At 33.3% G+C, this 20238-nt stretch overlaps 1 protein-coding gene across 1 annotated transcript in view; it reads left to right on the forward strand.

Moving 5' to 3' along the window:
- The first annotated feature begins 3259 nt into the window (after positions 1–3259).
- LOC142638644 (two pore calcium channel protein 1-like) overlaps positions 3260–20238 on the forward strand; it is a 38032-nt gene continuing 21053 nt past the window's right edge. The window contains exons 1-8 of the mRNA XM_075812690.1: positions 3260–3549; positions 8146–8289; positions 8380–8487; positions 11988–12083; positions 13273–13403; positions 16186–16246; positions 16679–16845; positions 20011–20116. Coding sequence (XP_075668805.1) covers positions 3412–3549; positions 8146–8289; positions 8380–8487; positions 11988–12083; positions 13273–13403; positions 16186–16246; positions 16679–16845; positions 20011–20116 — 951 coding nt within the window. The 5' untranslated portion in view covers positions 3260–3411. The remainder of the gene's footprint in view (positions 3550–8145; positions 8290–8379; positions 8488–11987; positions 12084–13272; positions 13404–16185; positions 16247–16678; positions 16846–20010; positions 20117–20238) is intronic.

A 20238-nucleotide genomic window follows, 5' to 3' on the forward strand; every position in this document is an offset into this window, starting at 1 on the left:
GATTATATAGTTGGAAGTATATAATTGAGAGAGAGAGAGAGAGAGAGAGAGAGAGAGAGTTACGTGGCTTCATTGAGTGGTACTTTTAATTTGTTACTGAGGGAGAGACTCTGGGCATGAAGCCATTGGTTTGAGACAGTGAAGCCAAGCTATTGCAACTCTTTTTTCCGAAAATTCTTTGTTCTTGTTTGTACTTTGGACTACTAGATATGATTAAGAAGAAAGAAAGGAACAAACTTTGCTCGAAAGAAAATAATTAAAATGCTTTTTTACTTTCCTTTTTTGGGCGCGTAATATACGTGGTCGAGGGCCGCGTTGGTTGTACTGTCAAACTCAAATAGATACAAACGGGCCTTAGTGCTTTAAATAGAAGAGAACACCGATGTGCCATATGAGAAGGAAGCAGCTGGGCCCTTGGGCCCATCTTATTATATCAATTTGGAACTATCTAACAATATTTGTGGGCAAAATTTAATTCGAGGGTTACCAAGAAAAAGGATATGATAAATTTTTTTGTTACTGTATAAATTTAACAGGAAAAAGTCGAGTTTTGGACTTCAACACTTTCTAGTATTTCCAATAAAGATATTTATGACTCAAAATTTCCCTTCCACTTGTAGCTATAATAATAATAGGAAGCAGCTGGGCCCTCGGGCCCATTTTATTATATCAATTTAGAACAATCTAACAATATTTGTGGGCAATTCGAGGGTTACTTAGAAAAATGATATGATAATTTTTTTTTTGTTACTGTATAAATTTAACAGCAGAAAAAAGTCGAGTTTTGTACTTCAACACTTTCTAGTATTTCCAATAAAGATATTTATGACTCAAAATTTCCCTTCCACTTGTAGCTATAATAATAATAATAATAATAAATAAAAAAAACTAATTACTTAATTGCTTTCATTGATAGTAAACTAATCGTAGTGCTTGGAGAAATTTCTTTGGTGGTCAAATGACCATTCATGAACACCACGCGTGTGATTATCATTCCATAAATATAAAATTCTTGTGGGGGTGTAAAGGGCAAGGGTCGAGGTTCAAGTTTCCAACAGAAAGCTTCACACGCATATAAACTTAAATTTGACTAAAGTAGAATTTCTATCTTGTATTAAAAAAAATGACCATTCATGACACGTGATTAAAAATAAATAGTGTGTCAAATTATATATTTAGGTTTTTATGTTAAATAAATTTAATGTAAGGCAACAAAAATAGAAGGGGTAATTACACATATCCCACTTGTGGTTTTGGCGAAAATTATTTTGCCTACCCATGGTTTGAAAAGTGTCACTTAACCCACCTGAAGTATGTTCCGTTTATTTTTCGTAACCCACATCTGTTAAAATTAAGGGTAAATAGGTATTTTTGCTCAAATTTTATGTCTCTCTCCTCCCAAAACAAAAAATAGAACAAAAATGCAAGAGAAACAAGATCAAAAAGTGGTATTTGTCTCTCTCCATTCACACAAATTGTGAACATGAAGAACATACCCAAAAAACCACAGAACATGAAGAAACCACCAAAGCCATCACCACCACTACCACTGAAACACCATAGAATTAAGGCAAAAAAAAAAAAACCACAACACCGACCACCACCACCGAACCACAACAACCCACCAATCACAACCACCAAGATCCACGCCCATTGCCACTGCCAAACCCATTGCTGAATCACCAGCCACCACTACCGATCAAACACCACGACTTAAGACCAATCTTCAAAACCCAAAAACGACCAAGAAACCACGACCCAAGACCAATCTTCAAAACCTAGAAACATCAATCAAACCCAAGACCCACAACACACACGATGTAACCATCGATCAAACCAAGAAACCACAAAAACATCGATCTAAACCCAAGACCCACACGATATAAACCCAAAAACGACTAATCTTCAAGCCATCGCCGTTAGTCTTCTAGCCTCTACCATCACCATTGTCGTTGCCATTGCCACTGAGATAGGCTTGGCTAAGATGAGAGAGTCAATTACGACAACGTTTGGCAAAACCCAAATCCAACCCAACATCATGCTCCTCCTCAAAACCAAGACCCAATCCAACACTGTGCTCCTCCTCAAAACCCATACCCAACCAACACAACCAACTCGTGCTCCTCCACAATCATCACCCAAGCCACCACGACTCAAAGCTACCAACGATCTGAACTGGAGTGTGAGAGATGAGAGGGACATGGACAGAACAGAGAGAGAGAGAGGGGGGCAGAAAGAGCGTGAGGAATAAATTAATGTATAGAGAAGAAAATAAGTTAATGGGTTGAGTAAATTTTTCCTTTTGTGTTATTTTCTTTTGAGTGTGTTACAAAAATATAGTTTGTGATTTATTGGAGTTTTTGAGACAAGCTAAATTCTTACAAATAGCATCTTTTGATCTTATTTTCTCTTGTTTTAGTGTTTTTTTTTTTTTTTTTTTTTTTGAGGAGAGAAACATAAAAGGAGTGTAGAAATACATATTTACCCCTGATTTAACAGAGGTGAGTTACGGAAAATAAACGAAACATATCTCAAGTGAGTTAAATGACATTTTTCAAATCACGGGTAGACAAAGTGATTTTCACCCAAACTACAAGTGAGTTATGTGTAATTACCCCAAAATAGAAATAATCTAACCTAATAATAGATTTATTAAAAAGATACCTAAACTCTTAACTTCCACCTCCCAAAGTTTTGCTTTTTATCTCACATTTCCTCTAAAAAAGCAACAAAACTAATTTTTTTTAAATACGTTAACTTAAAATTTTTGTTTCACTTTTAACAAATAAGCTGGCGAAAACTAAGCAAAACTAAATGGATATTATCCACAAGAAACTTTTGTAACTAATTTCATTTCTTTCTGATGTTAAAAATATGTAATTCAAGAGGTTAAGAGGCTGTTTGGTATATCATTTTAAACATATGTTTTTAATTTTTAAACAATATTACACGCATTTTTACATACTTTTTTACCTACATAAATTTTTAAAAAAATTGAAAACTATTATTTAAACACATATACTAAACAGACTCAAAATATTAGCGCCCATTATTTTTACACAACCGTACTACCACTTTGCAGGAAAATCGTTACTTCATATCACAATTTGACTAATTGAGCTCAACAAACATTGCTATTCAAAAAGAGTAATGAGGGGTAGCTCGTGGGAAAACGACCCGACACGACACAGAAGCCAAAGTTGAAAGCTCGCACATGGCACATTTGACTTCTTTTATTTAATAGTAGCGAAGATTCATTTCATAACTGTCTCACTACGTCTCGGATCAAAACCTCTATTATCTTCACCACCTCTCTCTCTCTCTCTCTCTGTGTCTCGGTTTCTCTGCTTTTGTTGTTTTGAATTGAAACCAATTGTCATTTTGGTTTCAGTTTTCATTTGTCTGTTATAGATGGAGAAGGAGAAGCCTCTGCTAAGCGGAGAAAGCAGTAGAGCTACTGCGGCTGGTCGCAAGAGAGAGCACCATAATCGTTCTGAGGCTATTGCTTACGGCTCGAATTTTGAAAAGGCTGCTGCTCTCGTTGATCTGGTTCGTTTCATTCTTTGTTTCACTTTTTTTCACTTTTTTAATGTATCCAATAATTCATCTTCTTTCCTTTTTAAGAATATGTTTGCCTTAGAGTTTTGGTGAATGTAGTTGTGTTTTAATGGTGAATTTGATAATGGGTTTTGTGTTTAGTAAGTATGTAACAATGTAATGAATGATTGTAGTTATAGTTGTTTAGGCTTATTTTATTTTTTTTGGATGTGGAATTTTCGAGGATTTAGATGTGATTTGGTGATGTTGAGGTGAATTTTCAAATGGGTTTGTGTTTGATAATATATGTAGTGGGATAAAACTTAGATATAGCCCTTTCAGTGCTGTACATTAAGTTCTTAATTGCATTCAAACACTTGGTTACATTTGCCAATAAGACATAAATAGCATTATGCTTCTTGTTAATACTGATTTTTGAAGTCTATTTCATAATGGGCTTGTCTTTAGAATTTCGAAGTAGGTTTCCATGAAGACAAGTTAATTTGAGCTTTTACCATAAAAGAAAATGAAAAAGAAGAGTCATACGAGAATTCAAATTGATTTTGAAAAAAATTAATATCTTGTAAGTAGGGGTGACAATTTTTATCTATATCCATCAACCCACTCATTACCTACCTAATTTAGATAAGTCTTAATCCAACCCATTTGAATATTTGGGTTAAATGGGTAAAGACCTATTAGGTTATCTAATTATATGGGTCTTAATGGATAAACCCACTAATACCCACTAAAACCCATCTAAAATTTAAATAAACACCATAAAATCTAATTTTTTAAAAATTACCAAAATACCCCTGAAACTTAAAAAATTGACCAAAATACCTTTGAAACCCAAAAAATGACCAAAATACCCCCCAAAACCTAAAAATTATCAAAATACCCAAAACTAGAAAATGACCAAAAAACCTCCTGAAACCCAAAAAATGACTAAAATACCTCAAAACCCAACAAATGACCAAAATACCCCCAAAACCCAACAAATGATCAAAATACCCAATTAACCTAAAAATTACCAAAATATCCCAAAAACCTAAAAAATGATCAAAATATCTCAAAACCTAAAAATTACCAAATTACCCCCTAAAACCTAAAAAATGACCAAAATACCCCCCAAACCTTAAAATTACCAAAATACCCCCAAACCTTAAAATAACCAAAATACTCTCAAAACTCAAAAAAATGACCAAAATACCCTGATACCTAAAAATGACCAAAATACCCCAAAACCCAAAAAATAACCAAAATACCCCCGAAACCTAAAAATGACCAAAATACCCCCAAAACCCACAAAATGACCAAAATACCTCCAAAATCTCTAAAATGTCCAAAATATCCCCAAAACCCAAAAAATTACCAAAATACCCCCAAACACAAAAAATGACCAAAATATCCTTTGAACCTAAAAAATGACTGATATACCTTTGAAACCTTAAAATTACCAAAAATACCCCCAAAACCTAAAAAATGACTAAAATACCCCCCGAAACCTAAAAAATGAGCAAAATATCCCCAAAACTAATAAAATGACCAAAATACCCCCTAAACCTAAAAAATGACCAAAATAAACCCTAAACCTAAAAAATTACCAAAATACTCTCTAAACCTAAAAAATGACCAAAATACCTCCAAAAACAAAAAAAAATAACTGAAATACCCTCGAAACCTAAAAAAATTACCAAAATACCCTGAAAACTAAAAAATAATTGAAATATCCCAAAACCTAAAAAATGACCAAAATATCCCCAAAACCTAAAAAAATATGATCGATAAAAACCCCTGAAACCCAAATTATGACCAAAATACCCCTAAACATGTAAGATGACCAAAGTACACTTGAAACATCTAAAATTACCGAAATAGAGGTTTAGGGTATTTTGGATGTTTCGAGGATATTTTTGACAAATTAAGGTTCTAAGAGTCTTTCAGTCATGTTATAGGTTTTGAGAGAATTTTGGTAATTTTTTAGGTTTTGAGGGAATTTTGGTAATTTTTTAGGTTTCAGGGTTATTTTGATCATCTTTTAGATTCTAAGGGTATTTTAGTCATTTTTTAGATTACGAGGGCATTTATGTTATCTTTTAGGTTCTAGGGTTATTTCGGTAATTTTTAGATTTTTTGGTTATTTCGGTATATTTCTAGGGTTCAAAAGTATTTTGGTAATTTTTAGGTTTTGGGGTATTTCGTTAATTTTTTAGGGGTTGGGGGTATTTTGGTCATTTTTAGGTTTCGAGGGTATTGTGGTCATTTTTTGGATTTTGGGGGTATTTTGGTGTTTTTTGAGTTTCAAGGGTATTTTGGTCTTTTTTTGGGTTTTGGGAGTATTTTGGTCATTTTTAAGTTTCGAGGGTATTGATAGGTCAAGAATATATTGATCCCTTGTGATTAATTAATTGATTAATTACCCAAGTTTATTAATTAATCAAATTAACATGCAATGTACGTGGTAGCACAAACAAATCACCAACTAAAGTATAATACAGCAGAAAAGAAAGTTGATACGGTGATTTGTTTACGAATGGGGAAAACTTCCGAGGCAAAAGTCTCACTGGGTGATTTTAAGGTCACCACTCCCAAGAATCTACTAATATCAAAACAAGCGGTTACAAGTAAAAGAATCTCAGTACCCTATACCAACCTACAGTTGAACCTTTACCCCAATACTCAATTGGACTTGTTTTGTAGTGACAATCTCTCCTTGTATTGCACGGCTCTCAGTTCGTGACTAACCAATAGATGCGTGGATCCTAGTATGCTACTTGATCATCAACTTGAGAAGGTTGTTGGCTGCAAAGTTCTTCAATTCATCACAAATGAAAATCATGAAGTTGCTTGGTCACAAAACCCTACGGTGTACAAACAGAACATCTTCTTCAAGATGAATTAGAGCAAACTAGGTTTCCGGTCACACTTTACTTCACACTTGTGCAATTGTGCTCTTGTGCCATCTATGACGGCTCTTAAAATAATCCTTATATATGTTTAGAGTTATGAGAAAAGAAAGCTCAAACATACATTCACGGATTAGATGAAAATCAGAACTGAAAATTGGTTTTTCATAAACCTTGACAGATACCCTATCTATCGAGTAGCTGTCGAGTCTCGGGCTGAAACAGCTTTTTAACTTCGAAAGATACTAGCTGTCAAGCTTTAATGAACAACATTTCTTTACTTGATTCTTGGACAGACTTGCATGGCTTTAACACTTGAACTTGAAACCTTGTTTCTTGAAGCATTAAACACATCCTAAATCTACCCAATTACAAGTAAAGTGCGTTTTGTTAAAGGATTTGCCAATTACATAAAATATTCACATATATTCCGAACATGAATCAAATATGTCCTAACAGGTAATTTGGTAATTTTTTGGGTTTCAAGGGTATTTTGGTAATTTTTTTGGTTTTGGAAGTATTTTGGTAATTTTTTGGGTTTTGGGGGTATTTTGGTAATTTTTTGGGTTTTGGGGGTACTTTAGTCATTTTTTGAGTTTCAGGGGTATTTTGGTCATTTTTTTAGTTTTGGGGGTATTTTGATAATTTTTAGGTTTTGGGGGTATTTTGGTCATTTTTTGGGTTTTAGGGGGTATTTTGGTCATTTTAGAGATTTTGGAGGTATTTTGGTCATTTTAGAGATTTCATGGGTATTTTGCTCATTTTAGAGATTTTGGGGATGTTTTGGTCATTTTAGTGGTTTTTGAGCATATTTGATAATTTTAGAGATATTGGGGGTTATTTTAGAGGTTTTATGGGTATTTTGCTCATTTGAGAGATTTTGGCAATATTTTCCTTATTTTAGAGATTTTGGGGATCATTTTGGATGTCCAAGGGTATATTGGTAATTTTGGAAGTGTAGGGCTATTTGCATCATTTTAGGTATTTAAGGGTATTTTGGTAATTTTGAAGGTCAAGAGGGTATTCAAGTAGTTTTAGAGGTATTTGGGTCATATTGGGTTAAATTGGTGGGTTACTAATTAAATGGGTTGGGTTGGTAATGGATAATTAATTTATATATAAACGGGTAATAAATGGATAAATGGGTAATTACACACCTAATCCATTTATGACCCAACCTGCCCATTTGCTACCCCTACTTGTAATGTGTGGTGATAGAATCATAGAAGTGGTGACACATTAATCTGTTTGACATTTACTATACATTGGTAACATGTTTTTTTTTTTTACTTTCTCAAATATTGTCGAATCTTTCGTGATTTTGTTGAAAGCCTTTAAAGTACATGATGAAATCAGGGATATATTTCTGAAGTTTCTTTTTAATAATTCTGTTAACGTGTGTAACTAACCAAAGAAGAAGTTCATTGATGTGCGTCTCTTTTTAATTTTTATTTTTTTTATCCTCATAAGGTGTCCTTTGTTTTACATTGGATTTTGTGATATTTGGAAGACTTACAAACTGTGTAACCAAGAAAGAAACAAATAGAAATTTTTAGCCTTGTCTACCATTTCTCTCTCTGAACAACTATATAACATTATTTGAGATTTTCAGTCATTACTTCTTTAATATTCTTATTCTCAAAATTTCCCAACCAATGGTTACTTTTTATTGGTTATTGGCTGAAAATGCTTTCTGCAGGCTGAAGATGGTATTGGTTTACCTGAGCAAATTCTTGATCAATCAAACTTCCAGAGTGCTGCAAAGTCCTACTTCGTTTTTATTCAATTTGATTTCATTTGGTCCCTCAATTATTTTGCAATGATAATCCTAAATTTCTTAGAGGTTGGTTTTTTTTTTTCCCTTTAATTTTGGTAAACCATGGTAGGCCTGTCAAGGTATTTATTTATTCTCAACTTTCTAAACTCTGTGCAGAAACCTTTGTGGTGTACCAACTATTCTACAGATTCTTGCAATGATAGGGATTACTACTTTCTTGGGCAGTTGCCCTACTTAACTGGTGAGGAGTCTCTTATTTATGAGGTAAGAGTTTGATATTTAGAAGAATTGTATATGACCTCTAGACTGTTGATGACATATGCTGCTATTGTATAATTCTTTTGAATACCATTGGAGTTGGTTGAACATGATTGGCATGGCAAAATTTGCAAAAAAAAAATAATTTTAATAATAATAATTATTTAAAATGGAATTGTTTGAAAACTATTTAGGAATCTAGTTTATAGGACAAAACCACTTCTGTTCAGCATCTGTTTGCTATCTTTGTGCCAAGTGGTCACCTCATATATTTGAAATGATTGGAGTTTCTTGTTGATGTAGGATCTTAAAATTTTTTGCACCAAATTAGGATTATTAATGATATTTTGAAAGGTTCTTCGAATAGGGTTTGATATTTAAAGGTGTATGTAAGGTTAAGTAATAAAAACATTGGATCTTGAATGAATTTGAAGGCTTTTTGGTGTCAAAATAGTGAATAGAACATGAAACAAAAATAGATAAAGCCTAAGCAACCACACCTAAGTTTCCTAAGAAATCACACCCTCAAGGCTTAAAAAAAATTACCTGCTGGAATTTTATTAAAGTCAATCACTTTATCTAAATTTTATTGACTACATAGTACATAGAAGGCTATTACCAAACCCAATTGTAGAAAGGAATACGAAGTACTAATAAACTCTTTTCTAGAAGGACCAAGAATCCTAATAACAAAGCAAAGTAATTAAGTACTTCTAAATCAAATAGAAAAAGATTCAACATATAATTAGAAAAATGGGTCCGTAGTATAGCCCATTCCAGAAAATCTAGAAAAATACTAGATTCCCCTTATTCTAATAAATCTTAATTAAAACTGATCTAGCGACTTTCTAACCTAAATAAACTTAATACTCTAATACAGTCACTAATAACTAAAGTAGCCTATGAAAGGATCCAAGAGGCTGCACATCAAAACCAGATCATAATTCTAGAATATTTTGATATTTACTCTTGTTTTTTTCTTGAACTATTTGTTGGTTGCATCAGGAATGTGTGGTATCAACATAAATTTATTATTCATGGGGTAATATTTATTATATAATTTAAATAAACCATGATGAACTCATGTTTGGGAAATTAATAGGCACATAGTAAGTTGGGGCCACATTTTAGAATACTGAATCCCTCACCTATCCCACCCTAAAGAAAATCCCTTTGAATTTCTTATTCAACCTTTTTGTAACTCTTACAGACAATGGGAGTAAATATAAGAAATAAGTTGGATGGCTAGATAACATATTTTTTATTAGAAAGAGTCTCCCCCTTTTGATAAGTACAATTTCTTCTGGCTAGTCAATCTTTTGTGCATTTTATCTATAATGAAATCACATATGTGCCTTGAAGTGAGATCCCAAAGACAAAAGTATTTCATCAGAATGGATGAGACATGTAACCCGAAATTAATTGCCAATTCCTTGACATTCGTTACCTCTCCAATTGGCACATTTTCAGATTTACTTAAATTGATCCTCAAGCCTGAAACCGCCTTGAAGCAAATGAGGACGCATCTTAAATAGCAAAGTTGGATTGAATTTACATTGCAGAAGATAAGTGTATCGTTAATGAAAAGGAGATGTGATATCACCATTTATGTCTCATATTATTAATAGTAAAGCCATTCAAACATCCCCTTGACACAGCTTTTGCTAACATCCTTCTCATTCCTCAACCACCACAACCAATAACTAAAAAGGGGATCCCCTTGACATAAGCCACCATTGCTATTGAAAAACCCCTAGGGGTTCCATTCATTAGGATAAGAACTTTGAATGTGGAAATACAAAATGCTATACACTTCCTCTTTTTTCCCCCAAAGCCACATCTTTGTAACAAATAAATCAAAAAATCCCAATTGACATGGTCATAATTCTTTTTCAGATCAATTTGCACAAAACCCACAGATTGTCAGATTTGAAATGACTATTTAAACATTCATTTGCTATTAGGGTAGTGTCAAGTATTTCCAATGGAGACATCTAGGATTCAAATCCTCCCTCCCCTATTGTAACTGTCGAATTTTTTTTTAAAAAAGAGAGGGATATTGTAAGGTATTTATCTTCCTTGAATACATGCATTTTGAGTGTTAGACACCATATCTCCCATTACCCCCTTAAATCAGTTTGCCCAAACTTTGACCAGAATTTTATAAATACTACTCACCAAATTAGTAGGCCTAAAATCCTTCACTTCAAGTGCACCCTTTTATTTGTGATTGGAATGAGTGTTAGATATTTAATTGACAAGATTTTAAGGATTTTGGTTGTCATAAAAAGGGTTATATTTGGATGGCTACCCCCCATTGTTTGATGTGGTGTCTTTGGACGGACAAGAATAACCGCAGCTTTGAGGATTCTGAGAGAACTTTGCTGAATCTTAAATAATTTTTCTTTAAAACCTTGTTGGATTGGATGTTAGTAGTGTGTAGTTATTCTCTATGTTTGGTTTGTGATTTGATAGATCTTTGTAATTTGCATGCTTGATTGTATGGCCCCCAATTTTATACACCTGTATACTTGGGTGACTATCAGTTTGATCTCAATAAAATTCATCATTTAAAAGTTTAAAAAAAAATGTTGAGGAATTTATGGATATTTATAAGTGATGCAAATTGTGTTGGATATTTGCAACTGATGCAAATTTCAATATCTGTCCTACATAGCTACTATTTGGATAAGAAACTTCAATGTTTAATATGAATTTATAGTTTGTTCATGTTCCAAAAAGCATTGCAACTAAAATTTTATTTTTTGATTGGTGAGTTAAATATGCTCACTAGGTTTTGAATCCATGACATCACCGTCCAGCCACAACTCTCCAGCCAAACTTCTAAGATAAGGAAGTTCCATTTGATTCAATGGTCATTGGACTTGATAAGAAAATTACAAGTGAAATTTTGATCTTTTGAAAAAGATTATGATGAATTGTTGAAAGTTTCTTTGATAATGGCAGTAAGTAAGACCTATTTAAAAATCTGTCTTAAAGGAACAAAATCCTCAGTTTGTCTTCTTTGATCAGAAGTCTCAGGTTTGACCCATTATGAGAAGGGTTTGTAGTTTGGTTAAGCACAGAAAAGAAAAAATAAATAAAGAGTATGGCCATTTGTTGTATCTTTGTTAATGGATGTTGTATTGTGGGTAGGTGATCATTATCAAATACTGATAACCTATTAATGATGTTTTCTAGGGGGGCTTTTTTTGGTTATTCGATCATATTAGGTCTGGTGTTAGAAGGTGTTGATTGAATACATAGCATGTCAAGGATTTATGTTATTTATAGTCTGGTTAGTCTTAGAAATGATACATGGTGTTGGGGTGGTACATAAATCTTGCACTCTAACTACAGAATGTTTAATTTTGGGCATGTTGCTAGATCCCTAAGGTTTATTTGAGCATCTCAGCTTAGTTTTTTTGTACCACTAGTTTCCTTGGTTTGATGTATTATAGAGACAATCTTCTGCAAGTTTCATTAGTTTCTGCTTTCTTATGCAGGGCATATCTCTATTCATACTTGTGGTACATACCTTCTTTCCAATTTCATATGAAGGGTATCGTCTTTATTGGAAAAGTCTTCTTAATCGATTAAAGGTACTTCCTGATTCTTTCTTGTGTAGTTATCTTCAGGCTTACCAAAAAGTGAAAGAAAGTGATTTCCTGGTTTTTGATTTTTACCAAGAAGCATTTTTTGATAATCAGAACATTTTGTATATATCTTGTACTAGGTATTTAAATTTGTGACTCAAATAACTGATAAGTTCACCAAAGAAATTAAATCTTTTGTGAGATTGACCTCTTTAGTTATTTAGCTGATTCTCTCTTAGTTGTATTATTGACCACTTATCTTTTCATGCTGCTTCAGTGGATTTTCTCTTTGGTTGTCATTCTGATCTTCTTTCACCTTTAGTTTGTATTAAAATGCTTCTAGATGTTGTTTCATTTTGGTTCATTGAATATGTTCTTATTATTGAGATGACTTAACCTCATCCTTACTTGTATTCTCTATCATCCGTGTTCATATTCTTATTTTGGTTGCATTTTTTTAAGTGCACATGTTGCTTCTTAAGTGACCATTTACCTTATGCACTTTTATCATAACTTTGTTTGCATTTCTTTTGTATATTTCCAGTTCCAGTGTACTAGGTGTGCCCTGTTTTAGTAAAATCTTTACCTACTAAAAAAAATCTGATTTCTTCATATGATAGTTACTTGATGATAAATGCATATTAAATGCAGTTAAAAAAAAAAGGTTAGCAAGTGGATCTAATAGAAAGAGTTCCTAGCAGGAGTTGATTGACCATGTAAGACAGCCTGAAATTGCCTTCGATATATAAAAAAATTATATATTGTTTTTCTATGATTTGGATGAAGGCCCAAAACAATGGTCTATGATTTAAGCTGCGAATAGATCGAAATGCATATTTTGCTGCTAATGGAAAGAAGTCTTAAGCAATGCAATATCCTTGATAGAAAGTAAAATGTAGCCTCTTAATTTCTAAATTTTCTTTCCATTAATTTTTGGATTAGTTTTGAGTAGTAGCAGCAACAAAAACATCAACAGCATCCACAATGATTGGACCAGAATAAGAAACAGTGTATCTTTGAGATCATATGATCTTGCGGTTTATAATGCAATTCATATGTTGACCCTTTTATATGTAGGCTAGGGAAGAAAAAAGTCTGGTGCTGATGTATATCTGATTTATCTGTTGAAAGTTCAATGTTGTGATATTCTGTTCCTTCAGTTTGATGGTGAAATTTCCATTTTTGTTTTTTTCAGGTGGCTTTGCTGTTAATTTGGGTTGCTGATATACTGGTTTATGCTCTCTATTTGTCTCCAATGGGCTTTGATTATCTTCCTTTTAGAATTGCACCATATATCAGAGTTGTGTTTTTCATGCTGAACTTTAGGTACTGTGTGATAAAACCCTTTTTTATAATTACCCATATCTTTGTGTGTGTGTGCATGCCTAGAATTTAGATGTAAGGAAACATGGGCTCGTACACTGATTTTGCAGAGGCTAAGTCTTATGAACTTATACTTCCCAAGGTACATTTAAAACGTTATGCTTTGAAATGAAAAGATTGCAGTAGGGTCCTCTAAAACAAGAAATCAAGATAGTCCTTTTTTCATGGTGAGAAAAGAAAGAGAATGAGGACAATAAGAAAGAAAAGAATGAAGATGAGGTTACAGCACAATGTGATTCTTCTACTTATGATATATAAGAGAAGAGAAAGAAGAGGAGGGAGAGAGAGATGGGAGGAGAAAAGCTCTTTCAAAATGTCATTCAGCATTTAATTATCATTAAGGCTGATTCTGTGTTATGCTTATACCGGAACTATTAATAGGCTTTAGAAGCCCTAGAAACAGGTAGGAACCTTCTAGAACTTTCCCAAGAAATATTATAGTATGCTAAGACTCTAATTTTCTTGACAAAGACTTCCCAAAATTAATAATCATGTCAATCTTTAATAATATACATCCCCTGTCCAGGGATCATATATCCTGCATTTTACCATAGTGCAATTCTTCCAATATAGTCCAGTTGGCTTAATCAAATGTTGCCAAATCAATTAAATAGCTAACTTAGCTCCTCTTCACCTAGCTGCTAACAGACCTCAAATGCCTTTCGATGTCTCTCTCCCTCTAACATCTCCCTCTTCAAGGTGAATGGTAAATCTGTTGACCATCTCTTCCTCCATTGTCCGGTGGCTAAGGATTTGTGGTCTATGGTTTTGGGCTTATCTGGAGTAATTTGTGTTATGCCAAAGTCTGTTGTTGAGCTCCTAGCTTCTTGGCAAGATCGGTTTGGTCATCATCAAAATGGACATATATGGATGGTCATTCCCCATTGTTTGTTGTGGTGTCTTTGGAAGGAAAGAAATAGAAGATGCTTTGAAGATAAAGAGAGATCCATGCCAGGCCTAATTATTCTTCTTTAGAACCTTATTGGACTGGTTGTCAACTTTGGAAAACAAATCCTTATCTTATTTTCTTGATTTACTTGATTCATGTAATTTCTGTTCTTGATTTGTTTACCTCTATATACTTCCTGTGTCCTGGGTGTCTCTTTTATTTTATTTTATGATATTAATAAATCTTAATTACTTATCATAAAAAAAGCTCCCTCTTTATTCATTCTCTCTCCTGTAGCTGGGATTGAGGAATTTTATGGTGGTGTGTCTTTTCTAGTGGTTTCTTTGATGGTGGGCAAGCATGAGACCATTATTGGGAATGTTATCATTTGACAAGCTTCCAATTGGTCATGTGTCCGAAGATTTGTATCTCAGTCTCTCTCCACGCCTTGGTGGACAGTACTGATTGCAATATTGATGGGTAGGTTGCTCATCATGAGATAGTGGTCATTAGCTTTATCTCTATTCGAGATGCAATGGGTGGTCCCAATGAATATAGATGCTTGTGGGCTGGAAAGGGAGATCTCTTTGCCATTTGAGAAGTGTCGTTTGGGTGGTAGTTTCACTTTGTCTTATGAGGACAATTTGGTGGGAGAGCAATAACAGTACATTTCATGATTCCAGGTTTAATGGAACATCTTTAAAATTCATTTTGTTTTATCCTTGTATGGCTGGATGCTGATCATAGGCATATAGCTTTGTGATTCTCTCTTTTTTATTTTTTTGGTTGTAATTTGTTGAGGAGGATTTAATTTTTTCCCCATTTTGTACTTGTTCTACCATTTCTACTAAGATTTTTATCACTTATTAAGAAAAAAAAAAAAATCATCACTAGTCTTCATGTGAATGGACTTATAATCAAGAAGACCTAAGAGCAGTTAAATGAAAAATGAACAATGGAGTAAGGGTTATTCCTTTATGGAGCAAGATTTGGAATTGTATAAAGCTGTTTTATTTGAAGACCGTCTTTGCTTAGGACATATATGCATGTGAGATGATAATCAATAAAAGACTGCTAGGTGAAACCTGAAGGGCAGACACAACCATCCAAATACGCAAGAAATTATTGATCATATCTTTAGAGCTGAGATGATAGAAGGTTTGAAATTGTACATTGAACATAAGACATTATTCTGTTGAACTGGAAAATCTGTGAAATGGAATTTGCTGATCGTTTTAGTTTTGTTTCTTTGCTTTAATGAAGTTTGTTTCTTTGGTGCTAATGAATAACGTTTTCAGTTATAATCAATTCAGTGCAAAGCTCTACCCAAAAAAAAATCCAGTCCAAAGAAGTATCTTGTTAGGGTGAAATGAACTGGTAAATTTTCCCTGAATCATTATGGCAATATCATGCTCCATACCTGAACCTTACCAATAGGTATAAGACTTGTTCAGTTTGAGATATGCACTCAATGCTAACAGTGAAGGGTAAAAAAAAACCTTTAATATAGAGAACTCCCTGATTAAAAGAAGTGGGACCTGTGATACATACTCAGAGGCCATAATTAAGTTTTGATGGTCTGAAGGCCAGAATATTAATTAAATGCAACTATAAACCATTGGCGACATCAAATTTTTGGGATCAGAACTTGCATAATCACCATAGATAGCTATACATGTTACATGTCATGATGTGCATGCATGTCTTTATACTTTACTTTTAACTGTTTTTTTTTATAAGTAAGAAATATATATATATATATATATATATTCAAAAAATTGCTAAACAACTTATGTTAAATTCATTTGATTTTTTCTCATTCTTTTTTGTTCGTAGGGAATTACGAGCAACCATCTTCATCTTGGCTGGAATACTTTGCACCTACTTAAATGTCTTGGTATCTTTACTATCTTATTGTTGCACATTATCTTTACTGTTGTTGAGTTTACAATTTTTTCTAGTTTATAAACAATTTGTAGAAATAAATAATCATAAATTCAATGGTGTCAAATTTGACTACATTAGTTTTACTGTATGAGTGGTCAATTGCTATTGGCAGGACTCTGTTCCTTTGTAGATTTTATAGATGTCGTTAGTCTTACAATGTAATTTTTAGTGGAATCTTGTCTATTTCATCTGTACTTGAAGGTCTTCTCTCTCTAATAAAATTTCTTACAAGAAAATTTACTTTTTGCTTGTGACTCTGGGAGGATCGTTCACTTTCATTCGCATCTGTTCCATTTTAATCCATTGTTTAGTTGTGAAAATACATACTGCTTAATGCTTTTAGTTTTCATGCTTATTGCTGATTGCTTTTCTTGAATTGCAGGCTTTAGGGCTTTTATTTCTTTTGTTTTCTAGTTGGTTAGCCTATGTCATGTTTGAAGATACCCAACAAGGGAAAACAATATTTACTTCATATGGCACCACACTGTATCAAATGTTTGTTTTGTTCACCACATCCAACAATCCAGATGTTTGGATTCCAGCTTACAAGTAAGTAGGAGTGATTGAGATACCTTTTTCCTTTTATATTTTTGCAGTGTTGTTCAATTTCTGGCTTGCTATTACTGAACCGGAACATGTCCAATTGTTGTTGTTCTTTGCATGAAAATAATGCATCATTTTGAAGCTGTTAATCCCTTCTTTGATGTCATTGTAAAAAAAATTTATTGTCCAATCTAATTGTACATGGGTCTTCCATGTGGCACACTCTGTTCGTGATGGCACAACTGGTTGATTTATTACTGCAGGATCTGTTAGGACATTTGTGGAACATGTTAAGAAGATATGTTATTTAGAATTGGCTAATTCTTTGACAAAATGCACTTTACTTGTAATTGGGTAGATCTAGGATATGTTTAATACTTCAAGGAACAAGAGTTCAAGTCCAAGTATTGAAGCTATGCAAATCTGTTCAATAATCAAGTGAAGAAGTGTTGTTCATTAAAGTTTGATAGATATCTCGACAGATGTATTTATCGAGATTTAATATTTGAAATTCAATAGATAGCTCGACAATTGTATCTATCGAGAATTACGAAATTCTGATTTCCAGATTTGTTTTTCACACATATCCAAACTATTTGTGTAGGGTTTCTTTTCTCACAACCCTAAACATATATAAGGATTATTTTAAGAGCCGCCAAAGGTGATGCAACTTGATGCAAAGTGATTATTCACTCAAATTGTAACTGAAGACAATTTGCCCTAGTTCATCTTTATTTAGAAGAAGTTGCTGTATTTGTGTGCCAAGAGTTTTGTAACTAAGAAGCTTTTGGATCTTCATCGTGTGGATGAATTGAAGAACTTTGCAGCCAACAACTTTCTCAAGTTGGTGTGTTAGTCACGTTCTTGGATCTGTGCATCAATTGGTTAGTCACGTTCTGGGAGCTGTGCATTGAAATGAGAGATTGTCATTACATTACAAGTCCAATTGTGTATTGGGGTAAGGGTTCAATTGTAACTTGGTATAAGGTACTGAGATTCTTTTACTTGTAACCGCTTGTTTTGATAATAGTGGATTCTTAAGAGTGGTGACCTTAAATTCACCCGGTGGGGTTTCGCCTTGATGGTTTTCCCTATTCGTAAACAAACCACTTGTGTTAAATTTAATTTCCGCTGCATTTAGTTATTTGATGATTTATTTGTACTACCACGTGTATTGCATGTTAAATTGACTTAATTAATTCACTTGACTAATCAATTGGTTAATTTACCTAAAGAGTCAATACATTCTTGGACTATCAGGATCTTTTGCTATCAATAGCTGCCAGAATAGTTGATAGAGTATAAAATCTTTAGTATTGTCATCAATTCGTAAAATAATAACTTTCCTAAATAATATAGGGAAAAAACCTGTAAACTAAGCTGGAAACTGAACCAAACAGGAATCACAGCGTTAGAATAAGAATCATGTCCGCTGTTACTACCCATTCCAACAACTCTGGACCCAGTTTATAACCCTCAAGGAAACATAAGCTAAGATCCTTAGACACAATTACAAACTAGGAAATTCCAAAGATGGCCGTGTGTTGACTGTAAACCAACTTTCTGAGTTTCTTTGGTCTTTGAACTTGGATTTTCCTGAATTTGTTTCTACCTGTCATGTATTTTCCTTTTATCTGAATTCATGTGTGTATTTACTTTAAGAATTTTCATTCGTTGTACTAATTGAATGTTGAGCATTTTCCAATTGAAGAAACTTACGCAGCCTTAATACTACATGATTGTTTATCTTTTCATTTATTGTGTTCTTCATGTGATTATCATTTGAGAATTAAATGATGTGCCTAGTCATCAACACGAATATTATGGTATAGAATCTAAAAGCAACATAAGAGAAACCCATTAAGCTGCCATTAGATTTTAGGATACCATTGGCAGTTTTTCATTGAAGAATTTAGTCTTGTAAAGTTATCTAATCTTGAACTGGTTCAAATCTTGTAGGTGTTTATGGTTTTTTATTACTAATGTTATTGTAGTGGTCATCTTGAGGTTGCTCCACTAGTACGAAATTGAGTGATTTGGTAGGGAATAGTATTTTTAATATAGAATTCCAAATATTGGATCGTTGAAACAAAATCAGAATATGACACTTGTTATGTGTAATGTATATATTTTATATTTTATTTTTTGATGAGTAACTTGTTATGAGTAATATTGTTTAAGTTGGATGGGTGATTGAGTCATCTTCTATTGTGGAGTTAACCCTATAAATGATACATGTGTATTAGGGTTTATTAATTTTTAACCCTAAGCTCGACATCTTGGTTTTCATGGTATTACCCACAATCAACCATTGCCGACTACATGGTATTAGAGAAACTATGTAAATTGTAATAACTTCTCTCTTTTTTGGGATTTGAGAATAGAATTTCCATCTTGAAGGTCAAATCTCCTTATGGATTGCATTTACTAATTTTTACATTAAGCTTTATTTGTTCATGTAATAAAGGGTGTTTTAAAGTCCTACTCCTTGGAAAGCCATTTCCATATTGTTTGTAGGGTTTCTAGCCGGAAGGAAATAGCCGGACTTTGAGAGTATCTAGCTATCTCAATATAAGCTCCCCCTCCCTGGTATAAACTTAAAATTTGTTTGATTGGCTGTTTGCCTTATGCAGTATCCTTTTTCTGCTTTTTTGGACTTTTTAAATTTAGGATTATACCCTTCTTAGGGGAAATTCCATATACTTGCCTTGCACTGAAATTGTTTGTCCATTTTTTGCCATTTATAGTTTCATAATTCATTAAATATGGCCAGGAGTAGAATGACTAGTACATATTTAAGATGAGAAAAGTCAGCAGTGGGGGTGGTCAGTGTGGGTCAACAACCTGGAGGGTATCAGAATTTGTTTCAAAACCTTGAGGGAAGTCCTGTCTTATTATGGTAAAATGTGTCATTGTTACTTTTCAAAACATTAGAAGGCTTTCTGTAATTTTCCCACCCTTTTGCCCTTTTAAAAGCACTCATAGTTCCCTAGCATTTCCTGAAGTTTTATTATTGCTTTTACTTATTCTGTTTCCACATTTATGTAATTTCCTGGGGACTAGTTGGAACCATGTCGCATCTCCATGGTATTTCTCTATTTTGAAGTCTTGAAATTTCTGTTGATGACCTATAAACCTTGATCTAAATCATCAATTTATATTGTCTTGAAGGGCTTCGCGTTGGTTTTGTCTGTTTTTTGTTCTTTACGTCCTATTGGGGGTTTACTTCATCACCAACTTGATTCTTGCTGTTGTATATGACGGCTTTAAAGATCAGGTATGGTTTATTTCGTCTTCTTAAGCTGCCTCTAAGCATGGACAATAAGACACAGCTATTGTATCTGTGTTCATCTATTCATTTCAGCTGCTGGTATATTTTTTACTACTTAGTGTTCAAGA

The sequence above is a fragment of the Castanea sativa genome, chromosome 6 (assembly GCF_040712315.1).
Source record: "Castanea sativa cultivar Marrone di Chiusa Pesio chromosome 6, ASM4071231v1".
Taxonomy (NCBI): Eukaryota; Viridiplantae; Streptophyta; class Magnoliopsida; order Fagales; family Fagaceae; genus Castanea; species Castanea sativa.